The 21779-nt window shown below is 31.0% G+C and overlaps 2 protein-coding genes across 3 annotated transcripts in view; one reads left to right on the forward strand and one right to left on the reverse strand.

The window, feature by feature from the left end:
* Positions 1-5272: 5272 nt before the first annotated feature.
* On the reverse strand, positions 5273-5614 carry LOC121127028 (uncharacterized). Its single transcript, XM_040722389.1, has one exon. The coding sequence runs from the start codon at positions 5612-5614 to the stop codon at positions 5273-5275; it is 342 nt and encodes a 113-aa protein (XP_040578323.1).
* Positions 5615-7264: 1650 nt separating this feature from the next.
* The window catches only part of LOC121126839 (uncharacterized), a 91623-nt gene continuing 77108 nt past the window's right edge, over positions 7265-21779 (forward strand). Inside the window, exons 1-2 of one of the 2 annotated variants that reach the window (XM_071892120.1) lie at positions 7265-7438; positions 15652-15968. Coding sequence is in view for 1 of the 2 variants with exons in the window: in XM_040722184.2 (XP_040578118.1) it covers positions 7307-7438 (132 nt within the window). In the remaining variant the exon portion in view is untranslated. The remainder of the gene's footprint in view (positions 7439-15651; positions 15969-21779) is intronic. The other variant, XM_040722184.2, reaches the window with a different exon arrangement.

A 21779-nucleotide genomic window follows, 5' to 3' on the forward strand; every position in this document is an offset into this window, starting at 1 on the left:
GAATTGCATTCTTCAAAATAGATTTTAACAAATTAAATCTTTACTGTCCGTCATTAGTGTGTTACAAAAGGGATTTATGAAAGGGAGAAGAGGAGAATATATACCTTGCTCAATCCAGGATTCGATATAAAGCTTGATGAAGAAAGAAAAGCACTTCGTAGCGTCAAGTCTGGGATGACAAAGGGTAGGTTATAAGATAAATGCAAGACGTAATAAAAACTTGGTCACACATTTTTCAAAATTATATGTTGTCTTTTTTGTATCATAATTTGGAAATAATCTATTGCTTTTGTTATTTTTTTACAAAGAAAAAAATGTAAAATTTGTCTTGTCTATACTTTCCCTCTAGCCTAGGAAACATCCTTGTAACGGTCCTGAGCAGTGTTGCTTGTTGACTACAACAAATCCTTTGACTGTATCTCTCATAAGTTTATCTTTAGTATTCTAATGAATTATGGTGTTTCAATTGGATTCATCAACTTCTTTGGAATATTTTTTAGAGTTTCCTTGCATAGCATTGCCTCTGCAGGTACAGAGTTTAATTTTGATATTACAAAATACCTCTTCCCTATATAACTATACTATCTTCTTATAAACTGAATTTCTCGGCCAGGAAGCTGATAATTGATTAATTGTATCCCGATGAACTTTTAGTTTACTATTCTGGTACAACCGAAGACATTATATCAACTATGAAACTGAGAATTGGAAACTGTAGTCAACGCAATCGGGTCTCACTATAAATGAAAACAAGAATTAAATGTATACCTCGATCGAATCACCACTAAGAAAACCTTTTGCTTCTTTGAAATACTCAGAATCAACTATTCTTATTGGCTTGATGATATCGAAGGATTGCTCTTTGACGACAATTGATGGAAACTCAAATTAAATCGAACTCAGTTCGTAAATCGACGTCGTATTACAACTATTTATTCATAAACCTGTTAGAATGCAATAGTTGTCCAACGTATAGGGCACTGGTGACCGGTATTTTTTCGAACCAATAATATAAATATATAAAAAGGCGACAAAGTTGTCATGCAACAAAATGTCCTCAAAGAAAAATTACCTACGGAAAAAATGTACGCAGGAAAAATGTAGTGGGCAAAAATGTTGGGGGCAATACCTTTCTATTTTACTCTTGAATGTTTACATCAGTCTAAAATACCGATAGCATTTCAAGATACCTGTGTACGATACTTTTTGGAAAACCTGGCTATTAATCAATTTTAACGTTTAAGAAGCCGTTCGCTGGAAGAATCTCTGAAGGAATCCATTAGCATCGTTATAAATCAATTTCTGAGGTTGGGAAGAAGTGGTTTCGATTCTTAATGGTAATCTTAAAAAATATATTTCACTTAATACGAATGTAATTTTGAGGTAAGATCTAACTAAATTTGGAGAATTTATCTAAATTTTCCCTCTGCCAACTGTTCACCCACTGGGATGTATTTCATCATTTTTTAAGTCATTATCTCTTCTTGTTTTTCTTTTGAATCAGATTCATTGGTCTCATATCAATATTTAAGGAGCAATAAATAATTATGAAACAATATATATGTGATTTATAAAAAAATTGTAACCAACGCAATTGCTCAGGTTTATTTATATACATATAATATATAAACTCAACAAACAATGATGAAATAAAAATAACCAAAATTTTATAACATCAAAATATTTGTTAGATAATTATAAATATAGGTACTGCACCAAGAGTAAAACATACCGAACCACGGTACAACTCCATACCGTACCAGTACTAATAGCGAGATATTTAGAATTAATTAATTATGAATGACTGTTAGATGTAACAAATTAATCAATTATTAAATAAATTATAAGAATAAACAATTAAGTCAAAATATATATGTAATTAATATTAATTAACACATTAAGGAATAGATGATAAGTGCAGTATACCGTTATTCACAATTGATCATTGCTTTAGTGCTTATGTCATATTATTATGCTGAACAATTGTGAAGGTACTTAATCATTTAGTGTCAATGAATACTTAAATAATCGGGTTTATGTAGAATTGTCACATTGTAAGCAATTTGCGTAAAGAGTAATTAATTTATTGAATATGGATAAGGGGATCCTAAATGCTTAGGAGGGTAATATTCAAATATGATTATAAGTATTTTATGTTTATTCAGAAAATGACTCCCGGCTCACTAACTTTGGAAATATGTGCAACAAAGTTCATATTTGCTTATATAAGTTTACTGAAGTTATCAGGGTAACAGGGAACCATTAGGTGGGGGGTTGTACAAGTTAATTGATTACAGTAATTGAATTTATCTATGAGTACAGAATCCAAAACTGATTTCAGTTTTTCTCTAAGTCATCAGAATTTTAAAATATTTGGGATTATTATAATTCGGAACTATTACCCGTTAAGTCATTTTTTACTGTATCCCCAAATTAAAAGTATGATTAATAAAACTTATGTAAAAGGGGTTTTTTATTACTAAAAAGTCTTTTTATTGATTTTGTATCTTTGCTGAACTTGATATCTGAACATTTCCAGGCTGAAAAATTAGAAAAACGACACTCTTCATTAGATGCTTATAACTTATTAATAATACATAGTGATAAGGAATATAGTTTGTATTATAGAAAAAAAATTAAATCTATAATTTGAAAAATAGGGATCTCCAAGGATTTGTGTTCCCTTTTCTAGTTATCCCATATTTTATGGGGATCTTCTAGCAAGTAGTCAACATCGTCATTTTTTAAAGATTGGTAATCAATTTAATGACGTCATGCATGGTAAAAGGAAGATCGAGGCAATCGAAGGAAAATACTTCTTACATGATAATCCATCTCAGGAGATTTTCAGATTCCGAATTCCACAAGGGACAATGGGAGGAGAATTCATCCAAGGAAAACTACCAGACCTTATAAGGAATAGATTGGACTCCTTCCTTGGAATGAGATACCAGGATCGAAACAATAAAGCCATCCATTTACGATAAGTAAAGCATTTTAATATTTTAAAATGGGATCACCTAAAAAGTACAAAATGGAACAAATATAATTGGAGATGCATATTTTTTAAATAGATTTTTTTTTATAATACATTGAATTTTTTTCTATAACATAACCTATGATATTCCATATCACTATGATTTATTAATAAGTTATAAGGATCAATAGAAAAGTGTCGTTTTTTAGCTCTAAAAATAGAAATACATCGAGTTTAGAAAAAGATACAGATTCAATAAAAACAATTTTTAATCATAAAAGAAACGTTTTACATAAGTTTTATTAATCCTACTTTTAATTTGAAGTTTGTTTTAAGGATAAAAAATGACTCAAAACGATAATATTCCGATATTATTATGACATTTTAGAATTCAGATTAATGAGAGATAAACTGAGATCAGTTTTGGATTTTCCACTCAAAGACTTATTGTGCCATTTAACGGTATTTTACGGCTATTTTTTGTTTGCATAGAGGGGTAACTGAGCTAATATGAGGCACCCTAAATTACTAGGAACATAACTTATTATTTATAATTAATGAAGGCGGAAGTGATTGTTATACAGTTTTGTCACATCGTAAGTATTTAGTGTAATCTGTAATTTATTTATTGAACATTGATGTGAATATCCTAAATCCTCAAGAGAATGATATTTGAATATGATGACAAGTAATTTATTAATTCAGAAAATTACTCCCGACTCAATAACTTTTGAAATATGCAATGCAAAGGTCATATTTTTCTATATAAGTTTACTGAAGTTAAAATATAACTTATAATTTATTTACATGTTTATTGCATATGAGTTCCCATGAACTATTTATGTATATATGTACATAATAGAAGAGTCGAAAATGTTTTACGGGTTTCCTGATAAAGATATCTCGAAAATATGACCACAATAAATTCATAGTAACTCTATAATCACAGATATTTTACAATTCAGATGACTGAGAGAAAAACAGAGATTAGTTTTGGATTCTTTGCTGAAAGACAAATTCCTTTTTTGGCTTGAATTCATTTGTACAAAATGAGTCTTCACCTGTGAGTTATTATTATTTCATAACATAAGAGTTCCCAAGAACTGTTTATGCATAAAATAATGGAGTTGAATATGCTTTGCTAATTAAAATATATAGAAAATAGTACCACATTATATTTAATAGTAAATGATCGTCTTCTGCTTTTCCCAATAACAGAAGTGACTCGCAAGTAATAAGGGAATCGGAAGAGAGCCTTGAAGTCTCTTAAATTACAGCAATAATTGAGCCTTATAAATGGATTAAGTGTCAAAGATATGAGCTGTTTGTCATATCAATGACACTCGAGGACTATAATCCATGAAGGAGTTTTTAATGAATATAAAACAAAATAGAGTAGACTTTTCTAGGAAACAGCTTCAAGAATTTTAATGAACACCCTGTGATGGAAGGATGATAACTCGTTTTGTTTCTTACCGGGTATTTCCTTCGAGAATGTTTTTTCTTTTTCGAGCACCTCAATTTTACTTAAAAGTATTCAATTATAATATATGTATACTACTATATATATTTCTGGCCTAATAATGAAAATGCAATTATTTATCGTCAAAAACGGTGTGTTTTTTTTTCCAAAGCATTCTCCAACACTTTTGCATGCACTCAAACCAATTGTCGAAGCTCTTTTTGTACTCCGATTGAGACACCTCCAAAACATGGTTTTTAAACGCTTCGACAGCAACTTCTGGCGACGAAAATCGTTAACCACGCATTTTTTTCTTGATGTGGGCGAATAAAAGGAAGACATTTGGTACCTAGTCAGGGCTGTACGTCGGATGACCCATCAATTCAATGTTTTGGCTGGTCAAAAAGGCACTGGTTTGAGCCGATGTGTGAGAGCTTGCATTGTCATAGTGAACAATGATTTGTCTCCTAATTTTCTTTTTTAGAATTTTCTCCAAATACACTTGAGCAAACAAATTGTGATGTACGATACTCAAGTGAAACAGTCGCCCCATGACCAGTTTTACCGAAGAAGAAAGCGACAATTTGCTTCGAAGTCCTTCTTCCACGAACAACTTCCGTTGGATTTGGCTCGTCCTCGAAGACCCACACGGTCGATTGTTTTCTTTCCCGGACTCATACGCATAGATCCATGATTCATCATCTGTGACGATCTTATAAACGTCTTTTGAAACACCGCAAGTGTATTTTTTCAACATTTCTTGGCATCAAACGACACGAGCATTCTAATGAGCGATTATTAAATTGTGCAGGATCCAACAAGAACAAATCTTTTTACGGGCAGGTGTAAGTGCAATATCGAATGTATGCTGGTGTAGAAATACCCAAGGATGCATCTATGTAACAGTAAGTCAAATGACGATCTTGCATTGTCACTTCACGCACGGGATCAATGCTCTCTGGCACAACGACCGTTTTTGGATGACATTCACGGAATTTGTCTTTGAGGGAGTGTTGTCCTCGATTGAATTCATTAATCCAGTTTTTCCCAGTGCTATAAGATGGTGCTTCATCGCCATACAAAGATTGAAGTTCATCACTGCACTCTGGTCGTGATAATCGACATTGAAAGTTGTGAATAATGATCGCACAAAAATGTTCACGACTTAATTCCATTTTTTCGGAAATTATTTTTTTGAAGTCATTGTAAAGAACACAGATCATAGATGTACGTCAAAACATTTTGAGAATGATTATGCTACAAAAATGTCAAACTTACCAAAAGGATATGTCAAATTGCATCTGGCAACACTTACTGTAGCCTAGGCCAGAAATATATGTATATAGCAGTCAACGTACAGGATATAGAGCAGCTGATGTGTGTTTGAGTCCAATTGATGATTAAGTAACATTAATGGACATTAAACGACATCTGAATAATACTTTATTTTATGGATATGAGATCCACCGAGTGAGAAACGAGAACTTCTTGTGAAAAGATGAGATTCCGGAACATCAAGGATGTCCAAATCTCATAAACAGATATTTATTCAATGGAACTATGAGTGGACGAAGATCAATTACCCCTGATGCTCCCTGATTAAGATCCATTGAAATTATTGTTATTTTCTTAGAAATCTCAGATTTAATGTCTATATCATTATTCTGACCAAATTTAATAAACGAACTATTTTAACAAAAAATTGCATAAGCGTTTATAATTCCTCCTTCACCTCCATCATGTAGTTTGAATGTAGGAGGTTTCGAGGTACTACCTATTTTCTCTAGCTTCAATGCTATCGGGTTGACTTTTATTTTCCTTTATTTTTCAACGAATCTCTCTTTTTTATATTTTCCTCATGTGGGAATATAAACTCAACGAGACTGCAGGTGTCTAGAATTCCAAAGAATATGACATTTAGCAGTCCGTATAATATTCCCAATACATATAGTCATATTTCACATTAAATATTTTAAATTAAAAATAGCAATTAAATATTCACAATTACAACAAAAGAAATAAGGTCTGGTTTTAATATTAGAGAAATATAAAGAAATCAAAAAATAATATTGATAGGATTTTGTTCCAAAATTTGTAGGATTTCAAAACTATTTGTTGTGGTTGAGGAGTCAAAATCGAACCGAGTCGATAATTTCATATATTAAGGAAGAATTAATGTAAGCACAAATATTTTGCAAACTACCAGCTTAGACTTTTTAAAGATATTTATCTTGCAGAGATTTTGATTTTTGACATCCCTATTTATATATATGGATGTGTGATTGCTGGAATCTTGGTAAACAGAAATTAAGGAAAAAATTGTATGTTGTTAATCTCATAAATATTTTTGAATTATTTACTATTCTTAGATATTTGGAAGATTCAAAAGTTATCAAGAGACAAGGAGCATAATAGTGATCTTTGTCATCTATAGTAATGCATACTGAGTTCTTAGAAATTTTCTTATTTTGAGTAATATATATTGAGATAATTTAAATTGAACATCAGTAGCCTTTGCTTATTTTGAAAAGATAATATAAATATTGTTAAAATAAAATGTAAACTCTTGGTGTTTGAATTTCATAAGGATGGCATATATTTAACTGTTTCATAATGGAAATACTCATAAAGACGAAGAAAACAATTCTTCACTCTATCAATAAATCATTTAATACAAAAATTATGGGCGTTTTCTTGAAGTTTTCTAATGAGTAACATAAAACACCAAAAAATCTATTCAATTAGAAAGTTGATTTTTATAAAATAATTATATATTACTGACGAAAAATAGAAGAAAGGAAGCAGATTATTGATTAAACAAAAATACTAATTCGATATTTAAAAATTAAGAAGTAGTTAAATTTACTATGGTTTTGTCACTTATGGATAATCATATAACCTCCACTAAAAAGTTAAGTCCTTCACCAGCCATTCCTGGTTCAATGGAGAGTGCAATTAAGATGTGGCTTCAGGTTGGAAATGTTTCAAAATTACAAACTGTAAGAAAAAATTTTAAATAGCACTCTATCGAATTAAAAGCAATTATATTTAGTATAGTTATGTGCATTCGAAAAATGATATGGATTAATTTAATTGTTAACTTGAGCAAGTTCACATTGTGTTTGAGCAGAAATGTATTTTATCATCCTTATTTTCAAATGTTAATTTAGTTATGCGTGGATTACACTGGGAAACACGAAATTTCTATTAATCAAATGAAGCCAAGTATATAATTTATCTTTAAGTGTAAAATCTAAAACTGATCTCAGTTTTTACCTAGGTCATGAGGTTTAATTAATTCGCGCTATTATGGTTTAGAATCATTTTTCATCATTATGACAATCGTCAAATTGAAATAACTAATTAATCCTTCAATGTGATAAGGAACATCATAGCTTATAATTTTCAAAGTTTTACTTTAAAATTGATCTATTTAAAAAATATGGACATCGATTTGATTCAATTTTGTATTTTTTGAGTTGATTCTATTTTTTTATGGGGGTGTACTAGCAAATATGAAACATTATCACATTAATGTTTACTATTTGATTGTAACGATAATGACGTCATACTAAATAATCATAATTATATCACAATGACAATATAGTTCCATGCTTTGTACAAATCCAAATAATGTAATTACTAATTACATTTTAAATATTAAAATTCCCTGCTTATCATGAATGGATCTCTCCATTGTTGCAATCCTGGAATCTTCTTCGAAAGGAAGGAATCGACTCTGCTCTCTTATGAAGCCTGGTAGTTTTCCTCGCATGAATTTTCATCCCGTTGTTGCCCGTGGAATTCGGAGTTAAAAAATAAGAGCATCTCCTGAGATGGATGATCAAGTTAAAAATATCTTCCTTCGATTCCCTCTGTCTGCATTTAGTTTGAAGTCTTGCAGAACGTAGAAATCCACTTCTTCCGGTCTTAATGTATGAAGAATGATCTTCAAATTTAACAATTATCAAATTAAGATTAAATCTAAATTTAAAATTGTTATTAATTTAGTAATATGGTTATAATTTCACACTGTTTTAGTGCCTCATTAACATAACTTTACTTTGTATTTAACATCCTGAGCATTTATTGTAATCTAGAAAGAAATTAACCCCGTCATAGTTTCCACTAAAGGAAAAAAAAGAGTTTGGACCTAGTATTTATAATAAAATAAAATTTTAGGTATTAACAGAACATTAAAATGATACAGAAGCTATAATCATAAAAATTAATTATATTAAAACAATATTTAAAAACATATGAGTAAATGGAGAACAAATTTGAAAGTATTGTTCATTTGTATACTTCAATCTTCATTAATTAAAGATGGAAAGACTTAAATGCCAAAAAAGAGTAGAGCTTAGCTTGGTTTGATCCTTTTCTTTAGATAAATTAACATTCAGTGATCCTCCCTCTGGATATCGGAATTCAAGCAACTATGGTTTATGATAAAATATCTCGGATTTTTTCATTTGTCCTACTTCATAGAGATCATTTAAGTCTTTCCGTCTTTAATTAATGAAGATTTTAATTTAATTCTTCTTCTTCATTACTAAAATAATCGAGATTATCTAGAAAGCTTACAAGATGGCTTTGTAATTCCCCAAGAAATATTCCACATCTTTAAAAGAAAGAAATCTATATGTTCCTTTCCAGATCTGTGATTTTATTGATCAACTCTTCATCTCTGATGATGTATCCTATATTCGTCTCATCAAAAACACTGTATTCCAGGACATTACTTTCTATTTTCAAATGTATGAGACATTACCTTCGGTTTAAGCAATCTCTTCTAATTCGACTGTGAAATTAGGAGCTCAAATATTTTTAGCCTAATCTCAAATCATGTATCAAACCATTTAATTCTTCCTGATCATTGTTTTTAAATTTAAAAGATGTATCTTATAAAATTAAAATTTCAAAGTCTACATAATTTATTTATTTAACGTCGTCTTGACTTTCTAAAGGATGATTTTATGTTAGTAACGGAATTTTATCCAAATTATGAATGGTTTCGTTGTTAAACGCATATTAGGATACACAATATGACTGATTTGTTTTTTTCTGAAATCCAGATACAACTTAACTTAGATCTGCAGAAATCAGGCCCAATGTTTTTGATGATACTTAAATACGAAAGCACTTCATTTATGTTCTCCAAGAATTAGGACCAAAGGAAGATAGAGGAAATTAAAGGAAGATACTTATAAATTGATCATCCATCTGATGAGATAATTTAATTTGGAACTCCATATTTCATGGGCGACGACAAGATGAGAATTCATTCTAGGAAAACAACCAGGCTTCATATTATTTCATAGGACTAAAATATAAATATTGTATAAAATTATGTAAAGCAGATTTTTAATTTTGATTTTCTGGAGTAGTATTCTTTATGAACAGCTTATTCCACTCTTGACTCAGCTGCGTCGCTGTGCTCTCGAACTCTAAGGTATGTATCTGTTTTAGGTATAAATCCATGAAGCTTCTGGGTACTTGATATCGTTTTTGCACCGTTCAACCTCGTTTTGAATTTTTTTTGCTCAGTTTTGTAGTCAGCATGTGCACAAAATTTACACTTCATTAACTTTAAATGGTTAGAAACAAACCCGAACAAATGAATCGGTTTACTGATCTGATTCTCATATAGGCGGCAAAGGCTTTCTTTTGTGGCTTCTCTTTTAATTGTACCTCTTACTCCGTCGGCTGGCCCTGTACCATGACTAGTGGCGAAAAAATGCCAATTAGTAGGGATATGAAAATCCACTTCGAGACTATCAGGTCTATGCTTTTTTTACAATTTTTGTACTTACCTGCACATCTGTCAAAAACGTAATAAATATTTTTTATCTGTCCGAATGTGGCCCTCAAATATCCTATTAGTTTACACAGGAACAATTGTACTGTAAATACACCATGCAAGTTGTACTTGGAAATAATTGTGAATTAGTGTTGGTGACGTCATCTGTTATCTCATTGAGAGGTTGCGGGATTATGTGATTTGCTTAATGTTTAGGTAAGAGGAAAAATAGTGGCAATTTACAGTTAATAAAAGTAAGTTGAATAGTAAGGAGGTGTAGTTATTCATATACTAGTTAACCCCACAGAGTCATGGCAAATATTTATTTTTTTTGTGATAAAAGACCCAGATGTATATCGTCGCCTCTGAGGAATTCCAATGAAAACTTGGAGTAGTATCCTGTACTACACAGCTGTATTTTTTTTAGAAAAGTCTCGAATTACAACAAATTCACCTTCCATAATTTTAGATTTTTTTATTGATTACATTTCTTTGTGCCTTAGCAATGACGTCGTTCTTGCCAGCTTTTCTGCATTATAATAAAATATTTCTACGAAATTTTGGATTGGAAGTACTATACTAGTAAGTTCTGACCTTTCCATTGATATTCATATCCATATTGATTGATATCAACACCATTTTCCTCAAAGTGTTCGAGGAATTTATCCTTGAGTAATTTTCACATTGACGAAAGAAAAAAACAGGGCAATACTAGGTTACAATTCATAGAAGCAAAAATGTGATGGTAGGAGTAATATTCTATTATCTCCGGCATTCTCGATCCCAATAACATAAGCTTTATATTTTTTTTTAAATATTACAAACACATTCACTTTGTGTCCCACTTGCACCAGCAAGAACGCATTTTAAAGGTCGGAGAGAAGCAAGTATCGAAAAATCTATACATAAAACGTGGTTACTATCCTTAAATTACGAAATAGTTCTCTCAAATTGTTCAAAATTAACCGTTTCTGTAATGTAAATTTACCAACATGTTTCCGTACAACGACACAGTCTTTTTCCCCCGGGTCATATCCTTCTTGATTCAGCGGAAGATAAAATTTAACTGCTTTATTTGACATAGCAATTGGTGTTTCCTTTCTCTGCTTTGGGTTAGCAGATTGCCAATATACCTCTTTCGTTCAGTATTTTCTTTGCCTGTAATGCCATTCGTCGTGAGCATCTAAAATACTGCATCATTACTCTCACGCTCATTGTTACAGAGAATGCTGTCAGTATCTAAGTCCTTTAGTTATTCATTGAAAGCTGGTATTTCTTTTTAAGTCCTTCAATCTCTGGAGGCCTACAATTTTCCTGAGATAATGTAGTACTTGGGGTATCAATCACACCTACGACAAGGAATCAAGTCAAGTCTCTTTTTTACATATTCATTAACTCTGCTCTGTTTTGAGATTGCATAGTTTTTAGATCTGGCAGCTTTTCGTAGATCTATTGGACTTTCTCCAAGTACAGACAATGAACAGTTTAAAGTTTCAATTTCAGTGCTCTTCTCCAAAAACTTCATCGTCTGTATAAGAAGTTTTACTTGTTGTGACTGATATAGCTTCAGGGAAGCTAATAATTTCCTGCTTTGGGATTGTAGATTCCTGTTCGTTTTTAGTTTTTATTTCGGGAAGATTTTTTCTACATCCAGAGCAAAGCCTGTTTCCAGGCTTTAGTCACAAAGGAAATTGCCTCTAGAGAGGTTCTGAGGTTTTTAGAAAATATTTTCCCTCATATTTTTCAAGTGAATGTTTATAAGATCCACACAATATAATTTAAAATATTTTCTTTTTTTTTTTGCAAAAAACCATATTAACGAACGATGCAAGTATGCAATTTAATACGATCATTTTTTTAAAAATTATTCACTTTATATCAATCTCTATAATATTGTACTTTATTACTAAATTTCAAAGACGAATCAATCTATATGTAATCACCAAAAAATGCAATGCATATAAAAAAAAAAATACAAGTACTCTATTATTTTCAACCCATATGTTCCAATAAATTATAAAATTCACGTTCTTTATCCAATCGGACCATGATCAAATAGGATAAGACAAGGAAAACCACTCTAATACATGTATATGTTACAATAATACAAGTTGGAAAAATTGAAGTAGACTTAGATTCGATGATTCAACTAGAAATGACGCTTGAGTAAAAAACAAGTGATGAGAAATTCAACTTTTATTTAATTATATAATAAATAATAACGGCCAAATAGATGATAGACATATTTTTTCCATTATGTGATTTATATTCAAATTTGAGGGAGAAGATGAGATACTGAAGAATATTAGCTATAATTTTAAGCCTTCTATTAATTAATGTGACTCTAATTGGCCCCTTTATGGCATTTCCAATATAATTAGTCATATTCATACTCTTTAATATTTGTTAATATATATTAAAACGAAGTTGTCATTGAAATAAAACAAGTTGATCCGATCTAGCTTTTGTCCACGAAGAATAATATTATAACTGTATTAAACACTATAATACGAATAGACACCATTATAGTTAATTTTCCAAACATTATAAATCATGTCCGACAACATTTTTTCCGCCTCCTATGTCGATATTCGACCTTTGAATCAGGACATGACACTTCGTTGTGTAGATGAGGAAGAGAACGAAATAATTTGTAACTTTTACCAAACGGAATAAAACTGTAAAATAGGACTTCAAGAATAATGTGGAAAGGGAAGTCCATGCTCTAAGTGGGGTTTCCGGAAGAATTTACATTACGTAGGGATCAGTCCTTGGAAATGGCGAAAATGTCCAACGATTCTCACAAAATGTATTTCAATGGATGAAAAAGACAAGATGAAGCTTTATATTAAAGAGAAGCAAGTGTGCCTTATCACTTTTTCTTCTTTGATGGGAATATCCAAAAGTAGCTTTGGTCGTTTACATACTCACTATCTGGAAAATTGTCTTACTTTAAGGACACATAGATCTTTTGATAATCTATTAAACAACCCTTACAATAGATATATTCATGAGCGACGGGAAGGTATCAAGATATTTCTTAAAAACCTAATGAATGAGCATGGTGTTTTTATTCTTGGAAGGTTACCTCCTGATTTGGACTTCAAGGCAGTTAGTTTTACAAGTCATTGGAGTAAATATATCATATACCCGAAATACCTTCAATCATGCCAGGATTTTGGTTATGTACAATATTACTGTAAAAATAGATTTTTGAAGCACTGGAAGACCGCATGACCATAATTAGGAAGATGGGAAGGCGGAGTGACGTTTGCCATATATGCTACGATCATTTGGAAACTTTAACCACATTGTTTAGGGAGTCCATTCTAAAAAAATACTTTGGACGATTGCAAATAAACATTGATAGGTCCATTAAAAAACATTTGGAATATGTTGAAATGGAAAGAAAAGACTAAACCACTCGAGTCAGTTATATTAAATATAAGAGGGATGAAGTTGTATTATTTACAGTGGATTATTCGAAGGCTGAGTCTAATCCATATTAATCAATTCAAAGAAGAAATACTCATTTTCTATCTTTATGTAAAATCAATTTATTTGCCGTAGAAGATGAAGGAGCAGGGGCATCTCACATATACATGTTTGATGAAGCAGAGCAAGTTAAGATATATACTGTAATTTAAATATATATATATATATATGCTTAATTTCTCTATACTTATTACAAGAAACATGCAAGAAAGGTTCTTATTGTACTGCATCACTTTTATACCATGAAATAATGCATTTTAGGTTTGCTCCTCTACTTGAAAATTCGACAACTTTAGTTGGGGGATTTCTTTCAATAATATTTTTAATTATCATCTATTTCTTTAATGCTTTTTGAGAGGTCAGAACAAGAATTTCATTGTTATGGGTCTTTGGGAATACAATGTAATGCTCTGGAATGCGGAATATATTCTATTTATTTTCTGTTATAGAATCATTCTAAGCTTTCTGTCGATCGCAGATTTGGAATGATTTTTTAATCTTTTAAATATAAGCAAAGTATAGATTACTGGGATGATTTAATTAAAGTAGTAAGTAATATGTTTCCAAAGTTGTCTGCAAAATCTACAAAACAAGATGGAGTTAAGTGGTTTAATTGGCAAAAAATTATATCTGAATATTTTAAAAGATGAGTTGAAATAACATCACGTATTTATGTTCAATAAAGGAAATTACTTCTTTAAGGCTATTATAGAATCACATTTCCTCTAAGGAATTGACCTCTTTGATTCCTGAAACGTACTTATGTGAAAAAGCTCTTTGAACAGAAGAAAAGAAATAATATCTAGAAAGAAATATAGCTCCTGTAATCAATTGTGAAAACAAGTAGAACAAATTACTTAAGAGATTATTGGAGTACTCTTCAAGCCCTAACCTTCGTCAATCTCATTTACCTTGAATCTGTTTTCCAACTCGAGCATTAATCCTACCTTAAGTCAATTGCCTACTTCAAACTCTCCTCTTATTTCATATCCTTTTTCTATATCAAGCCTTCTTTCTACTCCAAGCTCTTCTCCCACCTTTAACATATTTTCCTACCTCAAGTCCTCTTCCTGCTCCAAGCTTACCGCCGACCTCAAGTATGTTTTCTGCCGCAAGTTCTCCTCCTACCATAAATCAATTTCTTACCTCGAGCCATCTTTCAACCTTACACCCGTTACTTACCTCAAGCTCCTCTCCTAATTTGAATCCGTTTCTTACCTCAAGCCCTCCTATATTAAATCAAATTCCTTCCAGTCGTCGTCCTACCTCATCATCGGCAAAAGTTAAAGAAAGGTGCACCTTATTTAAATTATTTGGGTTTTCCTTAGTTAAAAGATATGTAAATAAAAAAGAGCGAAAATGTAGATAGTGCAAATTTTTGCATCAAGAAACATTCCAAACAGCCATGTATAATTTATATGTAAAAACATTAATATAATAGTTGAATCACTGTTATCTCAATCCTTATGTTTTTTTATTTCAAAAATTTATTATATGTTAAAAAATTAAAACCTGTGTGTATCACATTCAGATGAAAGTTATGGGCACAAAATTGAAATCTCCGAATAGTTTAATTAATTGCACAGGTATATTGAATCACTTTGAATATATAGGAAAATCTGAATCTGAATACTCAGTTATCATAAACTATATTCCATCTTAATTTTTTTCTATGATTAAGCAAAGATCGATGACTTATAAGTAATATAAATTTTATTGAGTTTATAGTAAAGAACGCATCACATCAAAGGGATGATTAAGAAGAGGTATTACCCAATAATTATCCGCATTGGCTTCTTGAAATTACTAAAATATAGGAACTCAAAATTCAATTTCTGGATGTCCATCTATTTTCTTCCTCTCAGTATTTTCACTTCATTCCGTCCTTAATACTGACAAATTATTCATATTCCACAGGAGTGGAAAAAAAAATCTTCCGTCAAAAATAAAAATCTCTAATTGAATGAATGATCCAACATTGAGTGCATCAAGGAAATTATGAATGCAGAAACATCCTCTCGTCTGCTTTAATACACACTTATTACATACTAAGAATGAAGGTATCACCGTTTTCCTCATCCTCCAAAGAACAATTTGTTGTATAGATCCTGACTCATATTTGATATTCTTCTCAATAATAATACAACTATACTCGTGAAACTCTTGATGAGAAGTTGGAGTGAAGGGATTCAGAAAATTCATTGAAAGGGATTGGGAAAAGATGGACGAGAACAGTTAAGACTTTCGTTTTATTATTTGTATTTCAAGTTGAGTGGAAGTAGACAAAAGTCAAAGAGCTTTTCACTCTCTAATAATATCTACTGCGAATCTCAAATGATATATAGTTAGAAGATGAGCTCCATTAATAAAGATTTCTAATTTAGGTGTTTTACTGAAGATTAGATGTTCAAACGCTCTCTTCATGATTAAATTATAGGATTCACTCGTGAATATTGTAAATTAAAGTAAAAAATAAATTGTAATTTTTTTCTTCTCTTCAATATAACAATTTAGCATAACATGGCAAAAGAAAATTAAATAAGGGACCCTATATGTTTATTTTATTTTATTGTGACGGTAAATTTTTGCTATGTTAAGTATAAATAGCGGGGCCAATTAAAATAATTTATTAAAATAAATGGAATAAATTAGTTGAAAAATACAAATCCATCCCACACTTCTTTTTAGAAAAAGTACTTGAAGCGTCATTTCTAGTTGACTCACCACATATATATTAAAAACTTGCAAAGATGAATATATTTATATAATTTTTTTTTTAGTAAATAAGACGGAATTTACTATTATGGCAATTATGATATTTTCCATTTATAGGCCTGACTGAAGGTGATTAAAATATTTATCTCTATTTTTTATGCAAGTGCCATTGTACCCATTGATAAACAACTTTTTTTAAATATTAAATCAAAATGTTCATCAAGTTGTATTAATGTGGTTTCACTAAAGTCCTTATGCACTCATAAGGCACGTATAATTTCTCCCTTTTTATTATTAACATTGCACTTCAATTCATAAACTATTTTCGAAAATTAAAAAAAATACTACATAAGGATTATAATAATATTAAAAAGGAAGAAAAAGTTCATGCTAAATTCTGGGTAAGCACTTTTATGAGCCCAGTGAACTTTAGTGTAAAAACATATAGAAATTAAAATACTCCATTTTTGGTATACTTAACAAAAATTAAAGTTAGATCTTTTTCTTTCTCTTCTCCCCAATTATTATTCCCTGCTGAGTTTTGCCAATGCAAGCTACGCAAGGTTAAGATTGATCATTGATTATTAAAACTACAGGAAAACTACTCTCCCTTTAACACACTACTACAAAAATGAAGAATAGCTACTATTCCTTATGCTTTTTTCCCATCACAACCTCAACTTGAAAATCTGTAGACTGACACATAGACACACTAAAATTTGAATTAGTTTGAGTAAGTATCAACCTTCAAACGGTACGGCTACAAATTTTTTGTCTGTTGGTTATTGGTTCGTACAGTGAAGCAACTTTTGTAGCTGTTAACAAAAACAGATGGAAAGAGTTTTTTTTTTTAATACACGCTTAAGTATGTTAATAGAATAGCCACCTCCTCATAAATCCACGGAAACTCCAATTAAATGCAACAACCCATGTAATAAAGACTTTAGAACAGTATATAAACATAACAGCACCGATTTAAAACGTCATTCAAAAAGCCAGTCTTCTTAACGGATTCAATGAAGAGTTTGATTTTTTTTAAAGCCGAATGTTCTAAATCACCCTCCTTATTTTCTGCCCTGTAATGAAGCCAATTATAATTCTAATAGCTGCTCTCCTGTTTAAAAAAAGTTTCCAGTCCTAACTAGGCCGTCGAAAAATAATTTTTCTTGTCGACACATAGTAACTTATACCATTCCTGTTTCCAAGTTTTCCTTAAGTGCTTAATATAAAATTATACTGCACTTATTGGGAACTTCACTTTCGGATTCTTGAAGCATATGTCCGCCATTCTTGGCAAGCGCATCACCGTACTCATTTCCTCTATAATCCCAATGACCCTTTATTTAATTATCGTTGTCTTCCTTTTAAAACTCCAAAACTTTTTTATCAGCCTAACTTTTTGACACGTAAAGAACCCCTCATTTTCTATTAAGAAATATTTCTATTAGCAACTGAACAAACTTCCCCATATAATGGAGAGCATGTAATACCTTGTACATTCCGTCCAGCTCTGCTTGGAAAATATTGTTGTAACATTCTAAGTTACCAAAGCCAAAAATAATATTTTCCTGTTCTGATATCGGAATTCAGTTAAATATATCATAACTTTTGGTTGCAAAACACAAACCAGACGTGAAATTTAATCAAAAAGAGCATCTCCCCTTTTTCTTCATGTGGAAGTTGCTATATACAATTCTACACAGGACAGATATATCTCTACCAATGAGATCTGAATAATTATTAATAATAAAGTAAATGTCAAAATCATAAAATTAGACAATAAACATAATAATAATAAAAAATGTTAGAATTAAATACATCGTAAGGATTTAGAGCAAAAGCTAATTATGTTGTTATTTCCGGCGAAATTACTCCTTATTAAGGGCATCAACAAAGATTTTTTCCCCTTTATTTATGTTTGTATAACAACATACTATTATTGTGAGGAATACACACAATTCCTAATTATACTGCTTCACCCAATGCAACTAACCCAATTCTTGTGACCATTTAAACATTTGTTTTTTCCTTCGATGAGTTTTCCGAGCACAATTTCTAGGGGCTTATTAACCATATATAACCCTTTAGTGATAAAAAAGTAATATTTATTGACTATGTAATATTGGAAAACCTAATGATCATACCCAAGGCTTTTAGTGAAGAAAGTGGTGTCAGACAAACTAGTTACTCACCATCCAAAACTACTACCTCCGTTGTTGTGACCATTTAAGGAGTTGTTTTTGCCATATAATGAGTTGTGTATCATAATTCTTGATCATTTTGCTAAAATAGAATCATATTTTATGGTTAGATTTAAAAAAATGAATACCTACTGTTAGATGGTAAAAAATTCAGTGTTCCATTTAGAAAATAGTAAATATTTTATACATATTACTTATAACATTGATCGTAATTTGGTATGGATGGCTCAAAATTTGCTGAAAATTATCTCAAGTTCGCAATTTACAATGGGGATATTTCTATAAATGATATGATTACCATTATCCTCCATTAATTTAATGATGGTTCCTCGGGAAGGGACGAATTTTCCCGTGTATTGGGAATGAATAAGGGTATATTACATCTTTGTGAGATTAGATTTAAAGTCTGATTTGATGTATTCATCATTAACTTGATTTTTTAGATGAATGTCCATGCTCTTGATATAAGATGAGGATAATGAGTGGTGTTTAATTCTAGACAGGGTACTAAAGGCACATTTATATCAACAAATTCGACAAGCAATTTGTTTCTCATCCAGTAAGTATTTCCAATTGCCTGGTTTTCATTTCCAGAAATCCAAACAGAAGAAAACGTTATTTTAGGCATTTTATTCAGTTCTCTATCGACTATCAGTATCTAATATTATATTAATATTGAATAATAAAAGCGGGAATTGATAACGTTCTTGATAGAGGAAGATGTTTTTTATCTAAGTCAATAGACAATGATACCATAAGTATTTCTTCCCTTCCCCTCACACGCTTTTGTATCCTTACCAAAATTATCAATCTTAGTTACATATTATACACCAGCCATATCAAACTTTTTCATCGTTTTTTTAACCATCTGTATAAATGTTGAGAAATTTTGGACTAATCTTTCCTCCTTGCTTTTCTATTTCAAGTGGAATGTTATCTCAAGTTTATTTCTCAGTAATCTCTATAGATGTTTCAATGATATATGAAACTGATTTCAACTCTTCTGGCATCAGCCAAGACCTCCTTTACATTTATTTTTAGGGGTCCAGCTTATAGCGAAATATTATTCTACTGTCTTGCTAGTTTGCTAGTGATCGTCGTTTTATAATTAGTTGTGTAGATTTTACATGGAGCAAGATTTCCGTAGCTCTAGTTGGTGTAGATTTTATCACACTACAAAACAGTAAACATGCTAACCTTCTCTTTTTTTTCAACCTCTTACTTTGTTATTATTTTTAGTGCCCATATTCCTGCTGCGTAAGTCAAAATCAGTTCGAAATTGGCATCAAGTATCCATTTTTTTATATAGTGTGACCTAATCATTTTACAAGGAGAGAATAAAACACTTTTAGCCTTTCTGATTATGTAATCCAAATGCACTTACAAATATAATCTTCTGTCGATGACTAAACCAAAATAATTGTATTGGTTTACCCATTCTATAATTGTTCCGTTCATATGGAATATCAGCGTATTCACTTTGTGAGATCAAGTACATAACATTGGTTTCATTTTATTCTTAATAACCTTAAAACCAATATTATCTACAGACTTCCTCATTTTATTCACCCATTTTTGCGTGATAGAACCAATTGTTGAAAGATCTATCCAAGTTATTATCACGGCTATATTATCCACAAATCAAATTATTAATATTTGCCACTACTTATATAGAAATATATGCTGAATAGAACAGTTCCCCGTGAATGCAGATAAAATTCAACATTTTGGGCATCCTTCTGTGGGAGTAGATAAGACTTTACATCCTTGTTGAGAACATTGAACCCTTCTATTTTTCAAAGAATACTTGTAGCATTTGTTATTACAATCATCAATGCCAAACTTAACATAAGTTTCTTCTAAAGCTTTAAATGAAAGATTATAAAAACGTTCTTCTATGTAAAAAAAAACAAAAAATATTATGGTATAATTTTTTAACGAATTACCACACTTACAGCCTTATTTACCTCTTTTCCCATTGCCGAGTCTGTGGACTTTTCTTTTTTAAATTCTAAATGATTTATCATTGAGACGTTCAACTTCAGGAGGTCAATATGCTAAAAAAAATTACTCTCTCAATTCATTATAACAGTGTAAAAATTTGTGTGATTGGAAATAGGCTTTTAGAACGCTGTTGTCTAATCTGGTAAGGCTTTGTAAGAAAATTACTCGGGCATTACAACAGATCATTTGTACATACGATAATTTAATCTATACTTTGTACAGCAAGGCCATTCTCTCATAATACTCATGTAGAAATTTTTTGGAAACTACTGGGCCAAGTCCATCTGGTCCAGCTTTTTAAACCTTTTTAACGATTTTAATGGTTGCGTTTGTATTTTAAAGTAATACATTTAGACTTCTTTCTTCATATGTTTCATCTGACCAAGTATAATTGAGACTCCAAAATGCTCTCTCTCTCTCTATCATTTAGGTCAATCATTAACAAAATCCCCCCCTCTCTTAATTACATAACATTCCTCCACTTGGTCTATTACCACCATTTTTTCGTTTTATTGAAGCTGATATTGCTGTGTAAGAATCCAACTACGGGCATCTCTCCCAGTTCTCTTTTCAGTTCGATTACCCTCCTATATTTGGATTTACATTTGTAGTTGTCCAATTTATCGTTTCTCTACCTTGATTTTCTTACTCTTTGCTCAGTATTACTCGATATTATTTGCGTTTTTTAAATCCTTTCTTCTCTCTTCCAGGGGTAAAATTTTGTTAAAGGGAACTTATCTTCTCTGACGCATATTTATCCCTGAATATAATATGCAGGAAGTTATATGAAGTAAAATTGTATCTTTTATATTCTGTGTCGGAGTTAAAAAAGATTTAAACTTTAATTACATACATTACAATCGTACCTCTTTTGCGCTTCGTGGGAGGGGGGGGAGGGTTACTATTAGGTGACTATCCTGTACCAGAGGATGCTCTTTGAACCAGATCCAGCTCTTGGTTTTAAAGTCAAGATATAATCTCTTATATGAGTTGGTTTTTTTTGTTTTCGAAAACTTTTCTATGACACTGTCCTCCTTTTCTGACAGTTTATACCTTCCAGCAGTTTTTTCAAATCAGTACCTGAAACTCCAATTCTCTTTTCATTAGGTGTATCAGATTTATATT

The sequence above is a fragment of the Lepeophtheirus salmonis genome, chromosome 12 (assembly GCF_016086655.4).
Source record: "Lepeophtheirus salmonis chromosome 12, UVic_Lsal_1.4, whole genome shotgun sequence".
In the NCBI taxonomy this organism is placed as follows: domain Eukaryota; kingdom Metazoa; phylum Arthropoda; class Copepoda; order Siphonostomatoida; family Caligidae; genus Lepeophtheirus; species Lepeophtheirus salmonis.

Excerpts from the sequence above, each read along its gene's own strand:
- LOC121127028 (XM_040722389.1), bottom strand. The coding sequence starts at position 5,614 with ATGGAATTAAGTCGTGAACATTTTTGTGCGATCATTATTCACAACTTT.